This window comes from Leiobunum rupestre, chromosome 2, assembly GCF_980474605.1.
Source record: "Leiobunum rupestre chromosome 2, qqLeiRupe1.1.hap1, whole genome shotgun sequence".
NCBI classification, from domain to species: Eukaryota; Metazoa; Arthropoda; class Arachnida; order Opiliones; family Sclerosomatidae; genus Leiobunum; species Leiobunum rupestre.
Window position 1 is genome coordinate 47,868,326 of NC_143385.1, and position 27,896 is coordinate 47,896,221.

At 37.6% G+C, this 27,896-nt stretch overlaps 1 protein-coding gene across 1 annotated transcript; it reads right to left on the reverse strand.

Annotated features, from left to right (window-relative positions):
- Positions 1-111: 111 nt before the first annotated feature.
- LOC149957693 (uncharacterized) lies at positions 112-27,895 on the reverse strand. The gene is made up of 11 exons (XM_090165716.1): positions 27,571-27,895; positions 18,948-19,165; positions 16,227-16,345; positions 15,206-15,408; positions 12,040-12,239; positions 11,852-11,970; positions 9,613-10,987; positions 7,381-7,581; positions 4,956-5,177; positions 3,057-3,279; positions 112-284 (listed from the first exon to the last, which is right to left on the reverse strand). The coding sequence occupies exons 1-11, from the start codon at positions 27,740-27,742 to the stop codon at positions 256-258; spliced, it is 3,081 nt and encodes a 1,026-aa protein (XP_090021842.1). The 5' UTR covers positions 27,743-27,895; the 3' UTR covers positions 112-255.
- Position 27,896: the final 1 nt, after the last annotated feature.

Here is a 27,896-nt window from a genome sequence, read left to right on the forward strand (position 1 = left end):
TTTTATTTAAGCGTCTATTCCGCAAAAATATTCGCCCACGAAGAGTTATAAACTTTATTAAAATGACTTAGTAATTAAAATATTTAAAAACCTTACATATTATAGTATTTAAAAACAAACTTTGTAAATAACAAGAGCGGACTTTTTGAAGCGATTTAATACTATCCACAAAGAACAGGTTAATGAAGGCACAAAGGTTTAGTTTATGGACACAAAGCCTTTTATATTTTCTTATATTAAATCTTTTTCAGTTGTTCATTTCTTCTTGTTTCTCGATGTTTTGCCTTTGAGAAAAAATAAATATTCAAACAAAAATTGGCAGGAATTTATATACGTATACACACGGAATGTACAAGATTTCGTTGGCAACGTGCATCGGGCGGGGCTTAAGCTACGTCGCATATAAGACGTAGTAACTCTTATACGAGACAAGGCTTAATATCGAATCATTTGAACTTAAGTTCGGCAAAAATTTAAAAATGGTTCGTTACAAATAATATTTACATTTGGATAATAAGGAAATAATGGAGTTTTTAGCTTCGACCCCTAGCGGCGAATTTAGCTTCCTTGAAGGAACAATTGGTTCTCGTTGGTGTCATACGATAGATCGTAGCTAATTTAGAACGCTGAAAACCCTAACCATTAACAGTCATAAGATATTTCAAACACCAGTTAAAATTAGTTGGGTTTGCAACATTTTTAAAATTTTTACCAAAATTTGGGCTTAAGATTTGAAACATTGTGAGCAAAAACACGCCCGTTCCTACGAGAATCACCAGGGCCTTAGACATTCCGAGTGTGTATATATAATTTCCTAGTATTGGTTAACAAGTAATAGGCCTTTCTATAAAGTAAGCTACGATTGCCGAACTTGTTTTTATGTAGCTCATTCGTCATGAAACAGGTCGAAGTTCAATTCAGTTTATGCTTAAAAACAGGGTGCCTCGTCGAATTTACTCTTATGTCCGGGGCTTTCCGTAGTAAACCGTCATCGATACGTCACCCGTGACGCAGCAGCAACATCAAAACAAGAAGGCCCATGTAACTTTATATAAAGGCCTATTCTAAGTCTCCCGGATCAACAGGTACACTCGAAATTACGTTCTACCGCATTTTACACAAATATAAATGTAAAGACTAACGATTATGCAGAAAAAGTTAGATTTTTTTAAAAATTAACACGAGAAACGTTCTTTGAGAGATATTTCGCAAAGTCGGTAAGATCGTTGTTTCTGAGAAGTGCCCTTAAAGGGAGTATGAATTAAATAAAAACACAATCTGCTAACACGCGCTAGGGCTTGTTTACTTAACTAGCACCAATCACTTCTAACTTCTATCGAACCTAGTGGCAGTGCGTCAGAATTTATAGCCCTGTGTACCTAGCAACAGGGGCCATACCACCGGAGGCCTATCATCATAGTGCCCTACGCCAGCGTCCCCAAGCCCGGACAGGTGACATATCCAGCATGGATAGTGGTACCCTACCAAGTAAACCCATATTTCTGGGCCCCAATAGATATTTTATTTCTGGAAATATCAATGTTTCGCGATAGAAGCATAAAAAAGGGTTCAAACCCGGGCCCCCGAAATTTGTACCGGCTTCCCCCGTCTCTTGTTAGGCCTGTACCCTACTACTGAAGGCCAATGGTTGCACCATTACCCACTTCACACACAGCAGTGGGATTAAGAGTGGATGCTGTAGCAACTCCAGCCGACACCCTACCTACGCAGGTAAAGAGTCAAACCCTTTGGAGAGAGCTCCTAAAGGGGAACGACGAGCACACAGCAGTCCAAGTAACCCGGCACACCTGGCACCGGACATCACGGTGTGGCTCCAAAAGGCCGGGAAACAGGACCGCCGTGCCCTCATACGGAGGCTCGCCGCCCCATAGCAGGCTACCCAATCCTCCGAGGCAGCCAGTTTGCCTGGTCCCTCTCCGTTAGCCTAGGCCGAAGCCCAGTTACCAGCCAACACCGGACCGAAGTTGGAGGTGGAGATAGGACCATTTGAACGGAGCTAACATCTCCCAGTGCGCCACCGCCCGTGCTGGGTTACAAGAGCCGGACCCCGACTCCCCGGTAAAGCCACCAGTTATTGCACACTAACTCATTTAGAGCCCGAACCTAGTGGCAGAAATGTTAAATTCGTTGATCTACCATAAATATGCAAGTTCATAGTGCCTTTAAATTTCCAAATTACGCCACCAGGTTTAACAGAAGCAAGAGGTGATTCGCGCTAGTTACGTTACAAACAAGCCGTTGCTCGTGTAAAGGGAATATAACCTGCAAAACAATCTTTACGGGAGACCCCTTCAATTTTTCAAATTACCTTACACAATGGCGCCAAACATTTCTAAAGTCAAAGGCAAGAGCGGCCAGAGCTGCAAACGTTGGTGCTCCACACCATAAAGGTTATATTCCCTTTAAGAGAAGATTTTTCGACTTACTTTATACTGCCTTTAATTAAGAAAAGCAACGTCATAATACCAACCCACGCATATCGCCATCTGTCGATCCGATAAATAAGTTTCCGCAGTACTTCATTATGTTAAATGCTTACCACTTTGTCTCAGCACAGATAATATACATGCTTCGTTTTAGATAACTAGTTCTCAAAACCAGCGCACGTGTGAACCACGAATTATCGTCGGTGGTCTAAACTGGCTAAAGTTCAAACAGACCTAAACTGGGTTTTAAGCTCTAGCGTGACCGTCTATTACCTTCTACGATCCTAGAGGTCGGGGATGGTTAACTTTTATTCAATAGATAAAGCTCTCAAAATTATTCGTAAAACGTTTTGATCAAGTAATTTATATTTCTGTATTATCCGATTAATTTTTTGATAAATTTGTAAAATTAATCGGAAAAACGACCTTTTTTTCGATAAAAAGCTCAAATTTTCCGAATAATACATGTTTTTTAATCATTTTCCGAAATATTAACCGGTAAATTTCTTTGTTTACATTTTTTCCCGAAAAAAATCAATTTAAACATGGATAATGATTAACCGTTACCGACCTCTATACGATCCGTAGTAACCGTGGAAGTTACTTTACCTTTGCGGGCGTCTTTGAGTAGAGTAATGGCTTCAGCGTTCTTTCCAATTTGTCTCGTCAGCATGGCTCTGCGCTCGTCCTTGGGCTGGGCCACGTTGACGTACAGGGCTTTGGAGAGCAGCGGGCGGCCGTGCATTTCCGACTGCGCCTTTTCAGCCTCCTCGATCGAACTGAAGCTCACGAACCCGAAACCTTTCGAAGCGCCGTTATCGAAACGCATCACCTACCACGCCATTTCAAATGGAAATATCAAGAATTAATTTATGCAAAACATGAAGCGACCAAACATTTTCGAAAAACATTGTTGGCAATAATAACCTTTATTAATATAAATCTCGAAATATCTTTCGCAATTTATATTAATAATGTAAATTGCGAAATATCTCTATTAATATAAATTGCGAAATATCTCTATTAATATAAATTGCGAAATATCTCTATTAATATAAATTGCGAAATATCTCTATTAATATAAATTGCGAAATATCTCTATTAATATAAATTGCGAAATATCTCTATTAATATAAATTGCGAAATATCTCTATTAATATAAATTGCGAAATATCTTTATTAATATAAATTGCGAAATATCTTTATTAATATAAATTGCGAAATATCTTTATTAAAGATATTTCGCGATTTATATTATATAAACGCGAACGTCTACGCCAGATCCGAGAAATTGATCTGACGTCGGGAACACAGGAATCCGGCATTAGAAAAAGCAGACGACGAGTGAAACTAACAACAAGACCATTTATTTTAACTAGTTGGGTCGTACCACAAACAACATGTGTATCACTTTTGTTTTCTAAATGGCGCCATATTTCACTTCGCTAGACGTCGAAAATTTTAAACCATTTTTGATGAACGAAATTTTGACCAAAGATAATCTAGACTGTTTAACCTCGTACGTCGGGAAGAGACGTAGACGTTCGCGTTTCCGCCTAGAAATGGGTTGCTGAAACTCTATTGAATGTTCCGTGTGAAAAAAGGTCTCATTGAAATTTACTCTATGTAAATGTTACACTGAGGCATACTTCTAGGTAATTATATTACATATGATAATATTAACAGATAAAATTAAAAATGACGTCAGGGTTGGCTGGTTTAAAGCAAGTGTCGGCTCGATGTCAAGTAACTCTTTTTTCAACAGATGTCGCTATCGTCGACATCAAAACAAGATGCTTAAGCCACATTTTGACGGAAAATGCGATAGTTATAGCTACCACTCGCGTTGATTGGATCATTTGTAAATTGGTCAATAACATACATTACAGCAATTTTAAACAATATTTTTACATGGGATATATAATTTAGGTGAAAGTCTTCTAAATAGTGTATACGTTGTTTAAATATAATATTCTACAATGGCTCTCTTTCGACTTTATAATTTGACTATTTTGTATTTAACTTCCTTGGACATTAATAGATGGCACCACGGTCTCCACTAATGTAGCTTTTTTCCAAAGAATCGGATAGATTCATTGCCATCTCTAATATCAGGGGCCTTTCTATAATACAGGTGGCAACGATAGAGCCGACAGTTGCTTTAAGTGATTTTATTTTAAAAAAACCAATGGTTTCTTTAATATATTTTTTTAATTAACTAAAAATTATTCCAAAATGTTTGTAATAATACTCATATTATTTTTTAGTGGATTGGTAATATGTATGCATGGTCAAACCAAGGCGAAAAATATATAAAAAAAAAGTTTTTTTCTCCAACCCCCTGAATGACGTCTATAAAAATAATAAAACAATTGATTTGGTGTCACTAAAATGGCGACTGCCTATTGGCTGGCATTGAACGATGGTATTTTAAGGGAAATTTGTTGAGTCAAGGTTAAGAAATATTTTGTTGTTGCGAGAATGGTGCAGGACATTGATTTCAATTACCTTAGCGCTCTTAATGTTTCCAAAAGGTGCAAATTCTTTCCACAGACGTTCGTCATCGATGGACATATCCAAATTCTTGATGAACAGGTTAGTATGTCGATATTGGTAGTTCGCCTGCTCCAAGTGTTCCCTCAGCGCCTCATCCCGCTCGGACCTCTCCTGGTAGGAGCTCACGTGCAGAGCTCTTCCGGTGTACACTCTTCCGTTCATGCCGTTGATGGCCTTTCAATTTAAATTATATCACGAGTAAGTAATAATGCTAATACCCTTGGCAACATCACATCATCGAGCGACTTTTAACGCCTTTAATTCAAATGATAAATAACTGATGTTTTTTTTTTTAATTTCAAATTCCTATGGAAAATTCCTCGTGCAGGGAGACATTTACTAGTGTAAAATGGAATGACCTTGAACCATGTCTTCAAGCAGGGTTCGTACGAATATTTCTGATCTAAAATCCCTGACTTTTCCAGGTTATCGCTGATCAATTTTTGCCAATATTCCTGACCTTTTTGGTTATATTTTTGGACATTTGGTTTATTATTTTAGGTCAAAAATTCTTTGTTAATGTGTGGTTTGGTTGACTAACTAAAATCCCTGACTTTCTACGAAATTATTTAAATCCCTGACTTATCCAGGTTTTCCAGGATATCCAGGTTCTGTACGAACCCTGTCAAAGTCATTCAAAACTATCTGGAGAACCGTTGGGTTTACGGATTTGGTTCCAATTAGAAAGTGGTTGCTCGCCATATTATTAGTTCAAATAACTTTGATTTGACCAAATTTGACCAATCAGAAGCCGATAAATTGAAGTTTAATGAATTGAACCTTATTTCTGTAAGATTGGTTGTTATGACAACAAGTTTTAGAATAATTGCACTCCGTCGTTAAACGAGCTTAAGCATTATATCGTAGCCGACGGTGGCATAATTGAACCGTTATAAATTATTCAATATTTATTTGATTTAGTCACATTAAAACTAATCAGATTATATTATTATCAAACACCGAATTCATTAACCTTCAATATCTCGTCAAGTGATTGGTCAAATCAAAGTTATTTGAACTAATAATATGACGAGCCAGATTTTTCTTATTGGAACCAAATCCGTAAACCCAACGGTTCTCGAGATAGTTTTTGAATGACCTAGAAGACATGGTTAAAGGTCATTCCATTTTACACTAGTAAATGTCCCCCTGCACGAGGAATATTCCATAGAAATTTTAAATAAAAAAAACGTTTTTCAGTTTTTTATTATTTTTCGAATTTTAGTGGACACCCTGTATATCTCTTGGTATTCATCTAGGCTATTAAAATGAATCGAAACATTTACCTTAACCCTGTTCTCGGACTAAAAGTGTACTCTTTTTACCCTAAAACGTTCCCGGGATCAGAATTACTCCGCCCCATGAACTATTCACTTGTTCCGGAGTATTAGGGCTACTCTTTTTACTCATTCTGTAAAGGAGTAAATCGGATTTGGTCGTCTGCCACCCGTTTGGGCGTGATTTGGGGGTGACACCCAACCGTGAAAACACAAACTAGAGACTAGTAAGTAGCCCACCATGATATCCGCCCCGGGTGACACCCATGCTAGCTACGCCACTGCTTCTGAAAAGGAGGTGTAAAGGAGTAAATCTGATTTCATCGTCTGCTAGCCAGGATTTATCTGCTGAAAAGGCCACAGGCAGCCATTTTCGAAACACGTTTTACCCCGACTCACACTATTCGCCACCACAGAATCGGAGTAAAATAACGCCATAGCCTTACTCTTCTTACCCTACTCCGAAATCCCGGAACAAGCGAAAATAACAATGAGTGACTTGTGAAGCCAATTATTATCACCCAAGCTAAGCTAATACCCAAGGAACCACACAGGGCTAAGTCAACTAGGGACTTGTGAAGCCAATTATTATCAGTGGTGTAGTCCTAAAATAAAAAGAACCGGGGCGCTACCTGGTTACAGCCAACTTAGATTGCGCGCGAAATCGAAGTTGGCTGTACCGGCCCCTATAAATGTACGTCCAACTTCGAATTTTAGTGTGATCGAAGCTGGCTGTACCTAGGTAACGATTTGAAATTGTTATGGTATTTTTCTGCGGGCAAATTTTATCATAAATTCAAACACCCTTTATTCCAGAAAAATTATATACGAAATAGAAGCAAGGCGCGCCCTGGCAAGTTGAAAAAAAGAGGAAAAACCAAGGCGGGGCGGGGCCCTGCCTTTGAAAAAAGCACCGGGGCGACGCCCTGCCCCGACTACACCACTGATTATTATCACACAAGCTAAGCTGATACCCATAGAACCACTCAGGCCTAAGTCAAGTAGTGACTTGTGAAGCCAATTATTATCACCCAAGAACTTAAGCTTATGATGTTGTTAAGAAGATATTTTCTTTGAAAACAAGAATAAAAAAGTCTTACGTCTTCGGCGGAATTGGCATTGGTGAAATTGACGAAGGCGTATCCGTTGTTCTTCCCTTTGCCGTCGTTGACCGTCCTGGTGCTGACGATCTTGCCGTACTTCTTGAATAGATGCTTCAGTTTGATCTCATCGACGTCGTCGTCGATATTTTTAACGAATATAACATTGGATCTTTTCACATTTTCCGCGCTTGCCTCGAGCTATTGCGATCACGATCGAGTTAGCAAGCACCGACGTTATACTTATCGAGATTTAGCCCAGTGAAACTAGCACAAAATGGCGGAAAACTAGTAACTAATTTGTTACAAGAAATTTCAATATATCAAACAATACGCTGGAAAAATGTTTATTTTTAAGCCCTATTATGTGTCAATCGGGTAAGTAGAACCAGAGTAACTCTTAATTGTATTAATGTTACCCATTTTCCAAAATGGCGGAAATATACAAAATGGGAAAACTTTGAAAGCTACACCGCGTGAGAGATTACCTCAAAATCTATAAAATAACTCAGCTATGTTTCAAATTTTTACCCATTTTTACGGTACAATGAACTTGAACATTATACGTGTTCTATACGCTCATGTCATGTTTATAAGAATTACGATTCAACACATGAATGGTTTAGATCAAACAATAACCCTCCAAATTAAAGGTCGAGAACCAAAAGTAGACAAAATTTCCGTTTTTAAACATTTTCCCATATGACAAGGTCCGTCAACTTTTTTTCAGCACATAGTTCGATCAATATGTTGAACATTTTTCCACAGAAATTGCCTTGTAACAAATTAGTTCTGGATCCAAAGCTATTTCCACTGCTCTAAATTAATTTATTTATATACATAGGGCAAGAATATGTAGCAGGAGTGACCAAGTTTCTGATCCTTAAAGGCTTAGGTTTTTCTCTGCCTGTCCCCCTTTAAATTAACTTGTTAGTGGAGCACAAATACCCTGGTGGTAGGCCAACCGCTGAACATGTTGGCCTAATTTAAAGGACGATATGGCCTCGAGGGGTCGAACATTACAAGAAATCCGAAATCCAGCCTGAATTAATTTTTTTCAAAATCCCGAAATCCAGCGTGAAATATCGGATTTCCAGATCCCGTACACATGTTTGGTCAATGTCCGACCCCTCTGATGGCCATGTATATACTAGTTATTTTTCAAATAATATTTTAGTATAGTTTCGAGTTAAACATTTTCAAGGCTCAGACAGCCCTTTACAAAATTTGGGATGATAGCATTAGTAATAGCCTCTGACCCTGCCCTAGCATACTTCGAAGCGTCAGTTAGTCTGCTTTGTAATCCCAAAACATAAAAATAGATGGCAATCATTGGCGTGAAATGGTGTTACCAAGAATGGAAAGCGGACGAAGGTCGCTACAAACAGGGTTGCCACAGTTTTTAAAATTCCCTGACTTTCCCAAGTTATTTTTTACCTTCATTTTAGTAAACATTTCCCATTTGCGACCAAAATTAAATTCCCTAACTTATCCATGTTTCCCAGGTACTGTGGCAACCATGACAAAGTATTGTTGCTTACGGAGAATGACACTGTTGAGACGATGGTCTAGAATTCGTATTTGTTGATCAAAACATCGTCTGCTAACACGCGCTGCGTCTAGTTTTTAGCGTAACTAGCGCCAATCAACTCTAGCTTCTGTTAAAGCAACAGTCGGCGCTATCATTGCCACCTGTACTACGATAAGGCCCTTGTTATTAGAGATGCCAATGAATCTATCCGATTCTTCGAAAAACGACTTTACTGAATATCGTGGTGCCATCTATTAATGGCAAAGGAAGCTAAAATTCAAAATAGCGAAACAATAACGTCGTCGGAGAACCATTTATAATTATTATAATTAGACAACTTATACTCTACTTAGTAGACTTTAATCTAAATAATATATCCCATTAAAAAATTGTAAAAATTTCTATAATTTAAGTTATTGTTAAATTTACAAACGGCACAATCACCGCGAGGGATATTTTTATGTCCCGCCTTTTGGGTCAAAATGTAGCTTAAGCATTTTGTTTTGATTTTGACCCTAGCGACATCTTTTAAAAAAAGAGCTACTTCACGTAGAGCCGACACTTGCTTTAAAGGTGGCGGCAGCGATGTTAAATTCGACCATAAATATGGTATTTAATGGAGAGCGAGGGGACTGGGAGCAACGCTCAACATAGTCATTTCCCCGACAGCAGAAATAAATCATACAATTTGAAAAACTTACTTTCTGATTCGGGCAGATTTCTTTTTTTGGTGGTGCGCTTTGCAACGTGGGCCAAATTGGTGCGCAAACGTTGACATTTTGCGCGGCTACGTCTAATTTTGGCCATTCAAAGACATCTAATTTTGAACATTCAGCTACTTTTGTCGAAATTACGTCTAATTTTGGTTTTGGAATAACTAATTTTGATCTTTCGACATTTCCTTTTGGTTTTAAGATAACCGATTTTGGACTCGTGACATTGCCTTTTGACTCTAGGACAACCGAGTTTGGTCTCGTGATATTTCCTCTTGACCCAAGGATAACCGAATTTGGACTCGTGACATTTCCTTTTGGTTCTAAGATAACCGATTTTGGTCTCGTGACTTTTAAATTTGGCTCTAGGATAACCGATTGTGTTCTCGTCACTTTTTCGTCCGGCTCTAGCATAACCGATTTTGGTCTTGTGACATTTACTTTTGGCTCTAGAACAATTGGTTTTGCTCTTGCGACATCTATTTTTGGCTCTAAGGTAACTGATTTTGGTCTTTCTGCAGATCCTTTTTGCTCTAGGATAACCGATTTTGGTCTTTCGACATTTCGTGTTGGCTCCAAAAAGTCCCATTTTGAACATAGGTCGATTTCGTTTGGCATTTTGAAATTCTGTACGGTGTTAGGGTTCGATTCGTTCGACCGCACACCATTTACACTTGGATGTGGTACATTTTCTTTCGGCACTGGAACATTGTCTCCAAACCACACGCCATTTGCTTTCGGCACTGGAACATTGTCTCCAAACCACACGCCATTTGCTTTCGGCACTGGAACATTGTCTCCAAACCACACGCCATTTGCTTTCGGCACTCTAACGTTTTTTTCCAGCCAATGATCATTTTCTTTAAAACATTGCTCATTTTTTCTGGACCAAATTTGGTTGCTTCCATTTTCATTTGGTGCTGGAACAGATTCTTTCGGCCATAGACCATTTTCATTTACCCAAAGATGTTTATCTTTCGCCCATGGATAATTTCCATTGGTCCATATGCCATTTTCCTTAGGTACAAATTCTTTCGACCACGGGTCCTTTTCATTTAACCATATCCCTTTTTCTTTTGGTACAATTTCTTTGAACCATGGTTCCTCTTCGTTTGCCCATAGACCTTTATCCTTCGGTAGAATTTCTTTCGACCACGAATCACTTCCGTTTGACCAAATACTCTTTTCTAATGAAAGTGGATAAACGTCCATGGACCAGGGTGTAGTATTACCGTTTACCATCAATGGACAGTTTTCAATTTTGGTAACGAGATCCTGTTTTAACCAGGAAATATTGCCTCCATATTCCAAAATATTCTTAAAGCATGTCTCATTGTTAACAGTGAAGTCATTGTGCACGAATCTAAAATAAATACATATAATTAACAACATCAAAGTAGCTATACCCTTCCAAAGTTCAAATTATTATTAACAGTCTCATAGCCAAGATAATTATAACGCCCAAAGCCCGGCCATAGGGATTTGTTCGCATATATATTAGAAACTTGGAAGACCCCAAATTAACCCCACACTCTCCAATAGGCCCTACAATAAAACATCGTCAAGGAAATCACTAAGAAGTAAAGTTTCCGAGAGCCAGGACCTGCAAGTTACTGTTTATATAGTAAGTTAAGTTACTTATCCTATATACTCTTCTCCACCACACTCCCCCTTTTCGGCTTTCCGTTGCTATGCAACGAGTTTTGAAATTTTTAATGTTTAGGCTTAGTGATGAGTTCCAAATAGAACGAAACCGGTCTACCACTGGAATTTGTCTATTTTATTTATTTTTAATTTAGTTTATTACTCGAAGATCTATTTGATCCGAGATTCGCGTTTTTTGTTTGCTCGAACACTAATCGGTACGAGTTATTAGTAAGTTTTTTAATTTCTTCAAATAAGTTTAGGGTTTAGCTATATTATCCCTTTTAATTATGGACTAATCTACTTTTTCGCGTATTTTATCATCACTGTTTATATAGGGCTTGTTGAAATAATGGGAATATCCCACCTGTACGGTATGCAAGAAGTGTTTTCTTTTAACCAGTTATTTTTGTTAGACATATTAAGGCTAAGCCAAACCACGATGTTCTGTCTACATGCGAAAAGTTTCCATTATTTCAATGGAAATAATTTTTAGAACGCCCATTCATTGGTACAACGAGCTTTGTTAATGCACCACTACTCGACTGATTCCAACAACGCCAAACAATAAACGTCAACTTACAATTTCCTGCCTTTGAGTACCATTCCGTTGCAAGTGGAGATGGACTTTTCAGCCGCTTCTTCGTTTTCGTAGACAATGCAACCGTAACCTTTCGACTTCCCACAGAGATCCTTTTCTACCTTTGGGTTTAAAACGATACAATGATTGGTCAGCTCGTCTAAATTTTCAGTTTCGACAATGTTACTTACGTGACACAGGATAATTTTCCCAAATCCAGCGAACACGTTGTACATATCCTTAACGACGACCCTCTCCTCCAGATTCACAACGAAGACGATATTTTCTTTCAGCGTCGCGATGTCGCCGTTGAAGTCACTGGGCAATTTCGCCAGGCGCAGACACTGCCCGAAAATCATCTTGTTTTTGTGCAAAAGGACAGCTCGATCGGCTAGAAACCATTCGGAATCGCGGCAAAAAGGTAGTTTGTCTAATAGTTGATTTTATAAAATGTCTTTACGCTTGCCCAACTTGTTGAAATGTTGCCCTGGAATAGTTCAGCCAATGCCTAAGAATGAGTTCATAAACTCTTTAGTGGGAGAGAAAACGGATCCATAGCTGAAGCGGGGAGGCAACATTTCATCAAGATGGCCAAGGTTATTTTATAAAAAGAACTATTCTTATAGTGGTTATATCAGGGGCATTACATTTGTAGGAGGTTGGTCCCCCCAAAAGTCCCTCTGCTATCGTTATTACCATAAGTTAATGATACCTCTAAGTAGACAAATGGCCATGCTGTGCTTGTCCAAATCGACCTATGTCTCTCCGTACTGCGTATCAAAGTAGCCTTAACATACACTTGGAACTGCCGAAGCTGACGTTTCTTTAATCCCGTTTGGTGCAAGGCTAGCTTGAACTTCCCCAAAAGAGATAAATTTCGGTATTCCCTTAGAAAATTCGTTCCCCCCACAGAGGCAAAGGAACGTTTTTTTGCTATTGGTTTATTTCTCTCAGCCCAATATAGTTTCATTCTCGACCACACAGCGGCGCTGGGTCCGAGATATTTTTCAAATCTTTCATTTTCGCGGGAATCGGAGAGACAAGATTTGACATCACATTTTCTGGACAAAGATTCCACCTTGAAAGGGCTTATTTGTCTACTTAGAGGTATCATTAGCTTATGTTATTACTAGAGTTGTAAGAAGGAAAATTTTCCGGAAATTAACAGAGGTATTTTTTACGGAACATTTTCCGTATTTTTCCGAAAAAATAAAAAAGTTTTAATGCCGTGATTAGTCTAATATTGTTGCAAATTTAAATAAAGCGGAATTTTCGCCTCATTTTTTCGAATCTAAAAGTAAAACTAAACCTCTAGACTAGTTTAAACAGATTAACAATGTAACACTTTCAATGTTTTGTAGTATGTTTACTGTTATTAGACATTTTATTATTTATTTCGATAAAAACATTAAAAACCCTTAAAAAGTAATTTGTGTTTCAATTTTTAATATTTCCGATTTGCGGAAAATTTTCCGCATTTTATTTTTCCGGAAAATTAACAGCTCTAGTTATTACACAGGAGCGCCATCTAGATAACGTATTTATCAACTTTGTTAATTACATGATTTTAAATAAATATTTAATGAACTATGTATTCCCTAAGCGACTATTTGTTCACACATTTCTTCGCGAGCTTCTATTTATCAGCAATAGATGGCGCTGTTAACAAGCCAACAATCAAGTGAGAGGGGATAAGGAACAGACTTATTAAAGGACGTGCGATTCAATAACTGATGTAGAGTCGTAATCTAACCTAACAAAAATCAAATACCCATGGATATATCAAGATGCAAACTGTAGCATTCGAAGCGAAATCCGTTGCAATAATCCTTTAGAGTTAACAGAGCCACCTAGTGGCTAAGGTGAGAGGTTCACCGTTTATTAAGGAAGCGCTGTGTGTTTTAAAGCAACTGTCGGCTCTATCGTTGCCACCTGTATTATGGAAAGGCCCCTGTTATTAGAGATGGCAATGAATCTATCCGATTCTTTGGAAAAAAGCGACATTAGTGGAGACCGTGGTGCCATCTATTAATGGCCAAGGAAGTTAAATACAAAAATATAAAAAATAGCCAAATGATAAAGTCGCTAGAGAGTATTATATTTAAACAACTTTTACACTATTTTGAGGACTTTCACCTAAATTATATATCCCATGTAAACATATTGTTTAAAATTGCTGTAATGTATGTTATTGACCAATTTACAAATGATCCAATCAACGTGAGGGATAGCTACGGGTAGCTATAACTATCGCATTTTCGGTCAAAATGTGGCTTAAGCATCTTGTTTTGATGTCGACGATAGCGACATCTGTTGAAAAAAGAGTTACTTGACATCGAGCCGACACTTGCTTTAAAATGACAAATCGAAACTCTGGCAGCTAATAGACGTCTCGCATTGGCCGATACGTTGGTTATTATAGCCTTTCTGATTATTATTATTATTATTATTACCAAGTGGACAACCACCAGTCTAACTCCTTTTGTTTGGCCCCCTTAAAGGGGAATTGTCACCCAAACCAAAATTTACGAGGTTATTTTTACAGAATGATAGAAAATATATGAATGATTATGTCCCTGAAATTTTATAGTTATTGGGAAAGTATTTAAAAAGTTACGCTACCAAGAATGTATTTATTTATATTTAGGAAGACTGATTATGGGCACGTTGCCCGCCTTTCTCAGTCTCGCGCGCGGGGGGGGGGGGGGGGGGGGGGGGGACTAAACGTCACCGGCCAATGAAATACCGGGACTATACGTTTTATTTTAAGCGGAGGAGCGTACGGGGGGGGGGGGGGGACCAACGTCACCAACGGGTGGATTGAGTGAAAGGCTAAAAACCGTCTCGACATAGACATTGTCCCTAGGTATCAATAAATACATTCTTGCGCTACTTTTTCCGCAACCTACATCAAACGGCTTAAAAAAATTAAGCAATCGCGGTTGAACCTCCGTGCAGCGCCAAAAGAATTAAGGGGCAAAAATTTGAGAAAAGGCGGCGTGTAAGGCATTTTACAAACACAATTAACTACAATCTACCAATATAACTCGGTTAAAAAGCCAAGGATAATGTCGTAAATAATAATATATCGTTCACGAGATGGCGCTGTAGGTAGGTCCAACCAAGCGGTTCTGAGATTCTCGAGTCGGGGGGGGGGGGGGGATAAAACACGAAATTTGGTTGGTAATAATAAATCAAATACTGGAAATATTAACATTACTATTTTCGCACGTCCTCTATCCATTTAAATGGTTTTTAACCAATTTTAGAGTGGTGACAATTCCCCTTTAATTTTTAACGCCAGAAGCCGTTCAAAGTTGAATACTGCTATCTGTATGCGTTTGTGGTGATATTTACCATCTTCTTGGCCTTGGAAATGGACGTATCCAAACCCCAACGACGCGTTGGTCATCCAATCCCTGCAAACTACGAGAGATTGGACCGTGCCCGCAGCGGCGAACACCTCGAACAGCATGGCTTCGTTGACTTGTTTCTGCAGGTTTCCAACGTACAAGGTGGACAAACAGTTGGTGTTGGACAGCAAGTATGGTGTCACTTTGCTAAACGTCATGGGTGGATGCAAAATTTTATTGTTTACTTAGGAAGAACTAAAGCCCACCTAGCGACTGTTTTACGAAATAGATAAAATATAAAATACTCGAGGAAACTGCGTCCCAGTTTTCAGGCGAAAGTTATCATTTCTGGTAGCACCCAAAACAGAGTTCGAAAACAAAAAACCAGACCCAAAAAACCCAGTGGTTTTTTTGGACCCACCCACCCCAAAAAAACCACTTTAAAAACCCACTTTGAAATTTCATATTTTAATGAAAAGGCATTTTTTCAAGGTGCAATATATATATATATATATATATATATATATATATATATATATATATATATATATATATATATATATATATATATATATATATATATATATATATATATATATATATATATATATATATATATATATATATATTTATTTATTTATTTAGTAATTTACAAAGCTAACCGGCTTGTTAACTTAATATTTGAGACTTGAGACTTATGACTTCAGCTTTCTACCAGTCCTTTGGTTCAGCTTTGCTGCCTTTGCAGTATCTGTACACTTTTAAAAGCTTTTCAGCTTTTTCTGACACAAAAAATGTGAAGCAGTCTACCTAGCAGACGATATCTAGTCCCTACAATCTTTTGTAGCAGGGCTCGACATAAGACATTTCTAATTTCTCTTGATTTGGGTTTTTTTTGACATATCATGTAATACAAATATAGGAATAGTATACTAAAATAAAAAACCCACTGGGTTGGGCTTTTTGGAAAATACCCAGGTTTTTTCGAGCCCTGACCCAAAAACAAGCAAACTTTCGTTACTTACATTCTTCTGCCAGTGACGGTTAACATTCCATTAACCTTTGAGATGACATTAGTGGCCATTTCCCGAGTAGCGTAGAGAACCAAGGCTCTACACTGCAAAGCCTTATGGCTAGCGTCCACCTAAGTATAGTTCCATAAGTATGTCAGAGCATTATGATCATAAGTATATTATATAGTTCCATAAGTGTGTCAGTTAGTCGAAATTTGTGCTTCCAACGCCCGGATGTTCAAGTTACTTCAGAGTTGGCAATACTTGGCACGGTAGCATTCAGTACAGGTTTGTATATTTTTTAAAATTGCAGTAAGTTTACAAAATACGGAGACGGAAGAGGTTTTCATATAAAATTTAGTATACGTTTTAGAATTTAGATATCTTAACCAGTGTCCCAGACTTTCCGCTGTGATGACCAGTCCATTTCCGCCATCTTTAAAGTCTACCTGCCGTCTCCTATTTTCTCGGTGCACCTCCTTATAGCACCTTCTATAGAAATTATTTCAGTTTTTAAAAGTTTTGGCGGGCTCGAATGTAAATATGATTTAATTAGTGTCGCTAATGTACTCATTTAGACTACAGTAGCGCCAACCATGTATTAATTATTCCCTGGTAGAAATGTTTCTTTCATACAGATGGGGTAAAGATAGTTTCATCCACTGGTATTTAAAACCATGATACGGTAATCAAAGCCCTTTATTTCTTCATGTTTAGTATGTTTTCATCGTACAACGCGACATAACTTGTCCTGGAAATTTGGCTTTTCAATTTCTAGGGTGTAGCCAAACGTTGCCATACGTAATCATGATCTAGCCAATTTGACGGTTTGAGTAAAATATATTTTGTTTGGCTTCTTCTACGTCATACATTCTATTTGGAATAACTTATAAAATAATTAATATTTTAATATGAAATTTTGACAGTGGTTGACAACTATACATAATCTAATAAAATACTAAATTTTAATTTTTGGGTGCAGGTAGACTTTAAACAAAGAAAAAATGCCTAGGAGTGGGAAGTTGAATTTAAAATGATCTCCAAGCCGACGGCCCAAGAGCAGACGACCTCACTCATTTTCCATTCGAATAATATCCCCCATTTTTTATACTATTTACGGTTTAGTACAAGGTTCGTAAAAGAAAAAGGTTTAGTAGTTTTAGAGGAGTCAGCAGTGATGCCAGATCGCCGAAATGAAATTTCCCTTTCATAGTGTTAAAAATTCCCTAGTTTTCAAAAACCTGAGAAACATTCGTATTTACTTAAAAAAAAAATATATATATATATATATATATATATATTAGTAACCCTGTAGGCCCAAGTAGAAAATAAATCTAAATTCTCAAATTCGAATTAAAAACCCACATTTTATCTCGAACATTGCATGATCTTCAGATAAGTTCTTTACCGAAATCCTAAACAAAATACCAAGGAAAAATTGCAGGGGTGCCAAATCAATCAAATTCGGACAAAGCCTCATAATTTTACTGTATTCATTTTTTCTTGTGAATTCTGAATAGCTTCGCTTCAAAATCATCCTCACCTCGAATTTCCCCAGATTTCGCGAATTTTCGAGGTGTAAATTGATTTCCCTAGATCTGGCATCACTGGCTGGACTGCCACTATTTATAATACTGCCTGCTCTCGGTGTCGCTCTTAATGTGAGAAATAAACGGAAATTGGTTTTTGAAAAATCCGGTTTAAGTCTTTAAACCAGAAAAAAACAATACCAGTGTATTTTTCAAGACGAAAACGGATTGTTTGCCAACACTGAAGCCAGGTTCACACTTACCCCTAAAATCGCTTCGTTTTAGATAACTAGTTCTCAAAACCAACGTGAGAAATGGCTTCGTGTTGGTTCGGGAAGCAACTCGTCCAAGTCGGTTCGCTTAGAATCGCTTTCAAAACGACAAGGCGGGGAAGTCAAATTGCTCGTATTTTTTAACATAATGGGAACAAAATTCTAAATAATGTCCAATAATATTACTGTATGTATAGTTAACATGATTAACTAATTGTTTTGGGATACATTTTAGTATTTCCAAAATTCTGGTTATAATTTGAAATACATTAAGTCTTGGCTATAAGCGAACCGGGGTAAAGCGGTTTGGCGCGTGTGAACCAAGTATCGTCGACGGTCAAAACTGGCATTCAAACCGACCTAAACCATGGATAGTAGATTTTAGAGGATCGGTATAAAGCCTGGTTTTTAGCCCCCGTAAACCAATCACAGGAGTCGTACAAGGTTATTTGAGATCGCTAAGAGTGGACGATACTGTTCGAAAAAAGAAAAAATATAAACACATTATTACGCCAAAAGGTATTTTTTCACGTTTTTACAGATTAAATATGATATACTAAATATCAGTTGATAGTTTTTATTGAATTAAAAACCCAAAATTAAAAATTACTAAAATATAAAGCGCAAAAAATGACGTAACAATATCAACCGCGTTTGATTGCCATTTTGAAATTTTAAGATCACGTGGTACAAACGACCTTGCAAGACTCCCTCGGAGTCTCTCGAGCTGATTGATACGCGGGGAGAAATAAAATGCACTGTGGAAGAGTATCGAAAACATGTCCTCTTAATTTACTGTCCATGGTGACTCTGACTTGAGTTATACAGTTTACGCAACATTTTTACATTAGTCTGAAGTCCACCAAAATGGCTCGAGGAAAATTGACACTCTTATGGAATACTTGAGAGATGAGAATAAGGTTGGTCGTTACCTCGTAGTGGCAGGCGAGTATTTGTCCAAAGGCGGATAAAGTATCACAAAATGCTTTCCCTCCAAAATCGGGGTCAAAGTTTGAAATGATGACGGCGGAATGAGTTGACAGATTCGGTTTGCATTTAGCCTCTTTGAAAAACAGTTTATTGTACAAGGTCAAGGTGATTTCTTGACCTCCAATTATATGGCCGTTTAGAGAGTTCAACGCTAGATTGGCTGAAAATTTTAAAATATGTTGGATCGAAAATCAAACACTCCAAAAAAATAGAAGCAACATTCGGCTCTATCATTGCCAGCTGTATTATGATAAGGCCCTTGTTATTAGAGATAACAATGAATCTATCTCATTCTTAGGGAAAAAAAACGACTTTACTGTAGAGCGTGTTGCCATCTATTAATGGAAAAGGAAGCTTAAACTCAAAATTTCGAAACGTCGTCAGAGAGCCATTGTAGAATGTTATAATTAGCACTATTATTAGTACTATTTGTGTATCTTAATTTATATGATCACTTCGATATTATTTGTCACTCCCAGTATCAGTTGTAAGTAGGACTGCGCGATTAGTGGTTATAGGCAATCGAGTCAATTTTTTTTCATCAAGTATTCGAATCGAGTAACCAAGTACTCGATTTAGGGGAAACTTTATCTTATTCGAGTCGAATAACTAGAAATAAACCCCGAGTAATATTTTTAACTAGTCGGGTTATCGAGTACTTGATTAGGAGCTGGTTTTATTCAATTAATTATGAAATTAAATTTAAAAGGAGTATAAAGTAACTTTCAATGCTGAAAAATATTCCTTTAATTTAAACGAACCACAGTTTCCACAACTTTGTAGGTACCGTTTATTGCCCCCCAAAAAGTTGTAAAAAACCCCTGTTTGAACTTTGAAGCAACGAGGATAGAAAAAACAAATACTCGACGAGTTTAGAGAGCAGCTTATTCGAGTAATCGGGTATCCGAATATGCAATTTTTTTCGAGTACTCGACCTCAAAAAAGGCCGCGTACTTACTAGTTGTTAGTTACTTTCAGTATTATTTGTAATAAATAAATTGTTTTGGTCGTAGATAACGTGTTAAAATGTTCCCGTAATTTCGTCATAGCACTGCCAACTTCTATAACGCGCTTCCGCGATCGAGTTAAGCCTAGGTTAAAAACGTGTTCTAGTCTTAAAGCAAGTGTCGGCTCGACGTCAAGTAGCTCTTTTTTCAACAGATGTCGCTATCGTCGACATTAAAACAAGATGCTTAAGCCACATTTTGACCCAAAATGCGATAATTATAGCTACCCATCGCGTTGATTGGATATTTTGTAAATTGGTCAATAACATACATTACAGCAATTATAAGCAATATTTTTACATGGGATATATAATTTAGGTTAAAGTGCTCAAAATAGTGTATATATAATACTCTACAATGGCTCTCTGGCGACTTTATCATTTGGCTATGTTGTATTTAACTTCCTTGGCCAATAATAGATGGCACCACGCTCTCCATTAAAGTCGCTTTTTTCCGAATAATTGGATAGATTCATTGCCATCTCTAATAACAGGGGCTTTCCATAATACAGGTGGCAACGATAGAGCCGACAGTTGCTTTAAGTCACTCATTTTTTTACAATTTCTAGTCAGAGACTTAAAGTCACTATCACAATGATAGTACTAATGCCCGAGTCGTCGTAAATTAAGTTTAATAAATTCATCTTTTTTTCTATTAAAAAAGTATAAATATTTTAACGGTAAACTTTAAAGCAATTTTATAACCACGTGACTATTTTTAGAGGTTTCTACCGTTTGATGGCGCTCAAATGTTTCCCGAAAGAAATTTTTTGGGATGCACCGATATATCGGCCTATTTTACTAATATCTGTATCGGTCAATATATATTGGGCGATACCGGTATTCGAAAAATATTTTGCAGGAAAAACATTTAAAAATAATAAAATACTCGATTAACTAAATGATGAGAATATTTTATTGCCACAACCTTACATTTCCCTCAAAAAAGGCAAGTTCTTCAACAAGGCTTGGCTTTAGTCTATTTCTTAATTTTGTAATTAGCTTTCCGGCTGTACTTAACAGTGTCAGAATTTATAGCCCGGTGTACCTAGTAACAGAGACCATACCACCGGAGGCCTATCATCATAGTGCCCTACGCCAGCGTCCACCTAGCCCGGACAGGTGACAAATCCAGCATGGGTAGCAGAGCCCTACTACTGATGGTCGCACCTTTGACGCAAGCCACTCAACCCAGCAGAAGGTGCAGCAATGGGTGGACCAATCCCCACTTCGCACACAGCAGTGGGATTTAGAATGGATGCTATAGCAACTCCAGCCGACACCCTATCTACGTAGGTAAAGAGTCAAACCCTTTGGAGAGAGCTCCTAAAGGGGAACGACGAGCACACAGCAGCCCAAGTAACCCGGCACAGCTGGCACCGGAGATCCCGGTGGGCCCCAAAAGGCCGGGAAAAGGGACCGCCGTGCCCGCATATGGAGGCCCGCCGCCCCACAGCAGGCTACCCAATCCGCCGAGGCGACCAGTTTGCCTGGACCATCTCCGTTAGCCTGAACCGAAGTTCAGTATCCAGCCCAAACCTGACCGAAGTCGGAGGTGGTGTGTACTTAAGAGCCTTTCACTATAACACTGGATGCAGGCGCCGATAGATATACTCTAGCAGGGCTGGCAAGAATTGGGAATCGTTCTTTATTGGCGCGCCACCATCCGAAAACATTGCTTGTCTTGGGCATTAAGGCAAAGTGACCTAATTTGGACCACGACCAATTCTGAACCACCTTTTTAAAACTCTTATAAAAAATTTATTTTGAGTTTTAAATAAACCGCCAAACCTCTTCGTTCTTGTAATAAATAATGTTTCCAAATAGATGGCAGTAAAAATGTAGAAACCTCAATATTATGCGCACCTTGGTAAAAAAAAATCGTAGGCCTATAGTTTAAAATTGTGGTTAATTAATAGAAATCTACCGGTCCACTTTAGGTCACCCCGTGGTCCGCTTTAGGGCATGTGGCCCACAAATGGTCAAATGGTCAAATTGCATATATTGAGAAAATTTTTAAATAGTTTCAAGGTTGTCCTTTTTTTAAATTACAATTTCTAAAACGCAACAGTTAAATTAATAGACATTTTTAAAAAAAAATGTTTTTATTTTTAAGAATATTATCTTTCAAAATTGAACTTTTCAATTCAAGTGCAACAAAAAAGGTGGTCCAGAATTGGTCACTTTGGCCTAGAGGTCTGAGAATGTTTCGCCACTAAGACCAAAGAACGTTTTTAAAAGCGCCACATACGCCAGACTTCAGAAGCTGTAATATTTTTTAGACGGGGGGGTTTCGAGTGTAAATAAATAAAATCAACGATAAAATGAAAAGAAACATATTCGGATATTAGCAAAGTTTTCAAATAAATATTTCCTCAAAAGCAAAATAATATATTTCATTTTCTAATTTAGAATTATTTTTCAAAGCTTTTGGTTTATAACAGTTATGTATCTAATTTTCTTAGACTATTTTATTGCTATATAAGAATATTTTGGACAACCTCTCATGCTTAAAAAACTTATGTGCTGCCTTATGTAGCTATTTCATAAAAATAAATTTAATTAAAAAATAAAATAATGAAACTGCCTAAAAATTCAGGGTTGGAAAAAAGCCGGCTTTTTTTTGAAAAAATCCAGACCAGTGGTTTTAATTGGCTATAACCGGTTTATTTTCGGTTATAAACGGCTAAAATATAAACAGTACCTTTTACTTATGTAAGTAGAAATTGTCTGCAGTTATTGTCGTAAATAAGAAACTAAACAAATAAAGCGAAATAACTGTATAAAATAACTGAATTCTTTTGATTTCCTCGGGAAATTCCCCCTAGTTTTTGTGTATGACAGAAGCGAGGCAGCGAACTTTGGAACTTAAAACCTACCGAAAAACTGGTAAAAGTAAACCGGTTTCTAAATATGAAACAAAAAATAAACTAAATTTCTAAATAAAAACTATTAATTTACTAAAATATTCATATTGTAATTTTTTTTTTATAAACCCACAAAAATCTTTTTTTTTTAAGTGGCTATAACCGGATTTAACCAGGTGGCTAAAAATTACTATAATTTAAGTTATTGACAAATTTACAAACTAGGCAATCAACACAAGGAATACTTTTATGTCCCGACTTTTTGGGTCAAAATGTAGCTTAAGTATCTTGTTTTGATTTCGACACTTGCCTTAAAATAAAACATCTTCAAGGAAATCGCCAAGAAGTAATATTTCCGAGAGGCAGGACCTGCAAATTACTCTTTATATAGTGCTTGTTGAAATAATGGTAACTTTTCACCAGTAAATCAAAACTAAATACATTTCCTTTTGCTGTAAACAGAACGTAGTGTTTTTGCTAAGCCTTAATATATCAAAAAAATATACATGGTTAAAAGGAAACACTTGTGCAGGTGAAAAGCTTCTATTATTTCAACAAGCACTTAATAAACAGTAACTTGTAGGTCCTGGCTCTCAGAAATATTACTTCTTGGCGATTTCCTTGAAGATGTTTTATTTTAAGGCAAGTGTCGAAATCAAAACAAGATACTTAAGCTACATTTTGACCCAAAAAGTCGGGACATAAAAGTATTCCTTGTGTTGATTGCCTAGTTTGTAAATTTGTCAATAACTTAAAATTATAGTAATTTTTAAATATATTCTATATGTGATATATAATTTAGGTTAAAGGACACAAAATTGAATATAAGTTGTCTAATTATAATATTCTACAATGGTTCTCTGATTACGTTATCGTTTCGCTATTTTGAGTTTTAGCTTCCTTGTCCATTAATAGATGGCACCACGCTCTCCAGTAAAGTCGTTTCTTCGAAGAATCCGATAGGTGCATTGCCATCTCTAATAACAAGGGCCTGTATAATACAGGTGGCAACGATAGAGCCGACTGTTGCTTTAAGTTCATATTCGAAGCTTGTTAATGTCATGGCGGCCGTTTAAAGGCAGGTCTTAGCTATGACGTATGCCTACGACGCTACGAGCAAGCACCCAATTGCGCCACCTAGGAGCAACAAACACAACACCCCACAAAAGGAGAACGCAACCCGTCAAAAGTCGTGGATTTTGTTGTGTACCTTTTATCATTGGCTAGACGCTTTAGCGCCTGCTGCCGTCGGAAGGGGAAAATTCGGAAATTGTCTTCCCCCCGCCCGTAAAACGTTCATCGTAAAGGCTCGTGACGCTCGTCCAATGAAATTCGTACACAACCCTTCGTTAGCGTGTTTAAAAGCTAGCTGCGTTCTCCTTGTGTTTGTTGCTCCTAGGCGCCACAATGGGGAAAAAGCAAACAGACAATAGCCACGTGATAGCTTTTCGCATCAAAAATCGAGCTCTGGCATTGGTCAGTGACTTGGCAAAAAAATATGCCAAAATGATTAACAGGAATCGCCACTCTTAACGCAAAATGTCTCTGCATCGGGCCCTAAGCATGTTCGAAGTTGTCACAAGTAGCATCTATGTTTAAATACGACATAAGCAACGTCACAACTTAACTATATTACAATTTATATTTCATACAAGGGCGTAGAAATTGTTTTGAAAATTGTGAGCGAAGTTGCGCTTACAACCGATTCTCAGATAACCGTTAAGTTGTCTAAACCGAGGGAAATCTAACTCAAACAGGACGAACGGTGGGACAACTTTATCATTAAGCGTTGGCGCCATCTATCTGTAAACTAGAAATATAATTACCAATTACCATTATCAAAGATTAGATGTAACCTAAATTGCATTACATTTAATCTTAGGTAGGAGTTATTTTTAATACATCTGAACGAAGAAAACAAAAGTAAAATTGCAGACGATTACTTTGAAGCTTATTTCGTAAATTTCCCAAAGAAACTTGCTGGAGGTCTCAGCGGCGTAGACAAGGGGGAGGGGGGGGGGGTTTCCGTGTCCAACCCCCCCCTTGGGTCTACCTTTGACTTTACTAAATTTCCACCCCCTTCTCGACCCCCCTCTTAATATTCACATACTTCGACCCCCCCCCTTGAGGAATTTCTGTCTACGCCACTGAGAGGTCATAATTTCTTTCCAATAATATATTAAATAATGAATAATTTAAAGTGTTATGGAAGACAATTGCTCTGATTTATTATCAAGTACGTTTTGAAAACGTTAAGCCTTAGCCTATCTTACCCAATGTATATAAAAAACATCACCCCTCATAATGATGCTGCAAAAAAATTTCATTTTCGAGAGATGGCGCCAGCAGGACCCAATAAGGCTATTTTGAACAATAGCCCCGCCACCTAGTTTCCACTTTTTAGTTACACCATACCAACGTACTTATTAAGGGGAATCTAATGGTGCAAAAATTATAAGCCGCAAATAATTAATTTTAAAGAACTTCTAATTTAAAGATGTACGAACCGAACGGTTCGGGGCGTAGAATTCACTCCGCGGCGAAGAGAGCTCGCCGTCGCGCCGTTTTTTCCCGGTCGAAAATCAGCCTTTCTTTATTTATTGGGAGTGGTAATGGAGCCAGTAGGACTGCAATATTCGCGAAATATGCTGATGGCGCCAGTAGGACCACAATATTTTCGAAATATGCTGCTGTAGTAGCCGTGGGGTCTAAGGATTAAAATGACGGTGCCGGAAACCAAGCTTTTGTTAAAGGATTGAAATGACGGCGGGCTACTAAGAAACATTTCCCAAACCGGATTATTTTTCACTAACCATGTCCGATACCGGGTCTTCGCGTAGTTCCGCAAGTTCGGAATATTCTAATTCTGTTAATTCTGGCGACGAGGAGAGTGATTTAAAGCGTTATTTAACGCAATATACGTATAATAAAGAAGTATTTACTCAGTATGAAATCCACGATCTGGCCAAGGATCCGTTAAAATTAGTCGAGTGGCTGCAAAGCCTCAACCTCATTGCGAAAAGTGTAGAATAGCTGCCCCCCCACCCGATTTTTTTATATAATATATATATATATATATATATATATATATATATATATATATATATATATTATAGAGGGCAAGTAGGGGGTTATTTTAATGTTAAATAACTTTTTACCGGAAATGAATATTTACAAAGATATGAATTTTTAAACATTGGCCTTTTGCAGTGAATTTTCCCAAGGACGATTCTTTAAATGCGTTTTGGATAACGTAGGGCTGATGACGAAAAAGAAAAATGTGGACATGCAAAACATTACTAACTTACTATTTTCGGTATTTTCGCGGTATTTCAAAGAATTTTAGGGGTTTTGGTGGGGAAAATAGGTTAGGTTATTTATATTATTAGGTTAGTTGTATTAATATCGGGTTGACGATACTTGATGCGTCAGGCTTGGTGCTGTCCTCTAGGTTGCGTTATAGATGGCCCATAGCTTTTTTTAGTATGGGGTTGGGGAGGCGCCGCGCGCCGCCAGCGCTCGAGCGAAGCGAGTGCGCGGTGAAATTACTTAGAATACATTCGACGTTGTATAAGTCAACATCACACAGAAGACATATAATATGACATGTAGTATGATTAAAAAAGCTTTAAATGCGTTGAAATACGGGGAAAAATCACAATCCTTAAAAGTTAGTACTGTTTTGCATTTCAGCCTTCTTCTTTTTCGTCATCAATCCTACCAAGAATGTATTTATTTATACTGAGGGAGAATGAATATGTCGAGACTATCGACGGACACGTTGATCCCCTAACCCCGTCACGCTAAGGGGGGGGGGAGGAAAAAGAAGGCGGTCTTATTTTTTGCGTCCTCGCTGCAGCGTTAATCGCGTCGAAAAACGTAATTTTTAAGAACCAATGAGATTGCAGTATTATTTGATTTTATTAAAGCGGAGGAGCATACCGGGGGGGCCAACGGGTGGAATTGGAGAAACGCTGAAAATAATCACGACATATTCATTCTCCCTGAGTATAAATAAATACCTTCTTGATCCTACGTTATCTAAAAAGTATTAAAATCTAGGAATTTAAAGAATCGTCCACGTCATCAGTCCTACCTCATCCAACACGAGTGCGCGGCGCCGTCAGCCGCCAAGGTATAGTCTTTGGGCATTTTTTAATTCACTTTTTAAATAATGGTTTGCGGGGAATAATTTTCGCACCATTGGAATCTCCTTAAAAAGTACTTTAAGGGGGGTCGAGAAAGGGGGGCAAAGGGGGGGGGCGGGGCTATGGTTCCATTTTACCCTTAAGGAAGTTCGCTTCTCGGAAAATATTGTGCCGCGAGACTGCTCATCTCAAACTCAAATTTTAAAAGGCACGCGCTATTATCTACATTATAAGGCCGCAAAGGCGCGTTCTTAAATTTAATCACTTTTAACGGTTACTGCTTTAATATTTTCAAATGGTAAGCCTAATATCAAATTTTAGCTCTTCAAAAATCGTTTCTGAATAAAAGAATTTACTGCAACTATTAGTAATTATTTCTTACTCTAAATTTTACACGGTATTAGACACTTGTGTAATCACTGCCTTATAGAAGGCAGTGGTATAATGAATTTTAAGAGACTGAATGTCTTATGAAGTAGAATATCAATCTTACTGAGTAATAATAAAAAGTAACACTTAAAATTACTGTAAAAAATTAACATACCATCGGATAATTGTTGAAAGTTGACCAAGGCATACCCAAATGAACGGAAAATTCGCATGGAGGGAATGGTTCCGATAGACGAAAATTTGTCAAAAAGTTCACTTTCGGATACATCACATCGTAGATTTCCAACAAAAATCGAAGCGGACGGTTTCAATATCGCAGAGAGCATTTTTTTAAAAGAACACGTTTTAATTTTATTTAAATGTTAACAACACAGCAGTCTTTTTGACATTCGAATAGTCATAGTCTGGATTTAAACGACAAAAATCCAGCCCTTCCTTCTATAATCAAATGCGTACCTTCAACTGAAACGTAAAACCCGT

Excerpts from the sequence above, each read along its gene's own strand:
- LOC149957693 (XM_090165716.1), bottom strand. The coding sequence starts at position 27,742 with ATGCTCTCTGCGATATTGAAACCGTCCGCTTCGATTTTTGTTGGAAAT. Across the intron at positions 10,988-11,851 it reads GTACTCAAAGGCAGGAAATT|ATTCGTGCACAATGACTTCA; the intron begins GTAAGTTGACGT and ends TATTTATTTTAG. Across the intron at positions 3,280-4,955 it reads GAAACATTAAGAGCGCTAAG|GTGATGCGTTTCGATAACGG; the intron begins GTAATTGAAATC and ends ATGGCGTGGTAG.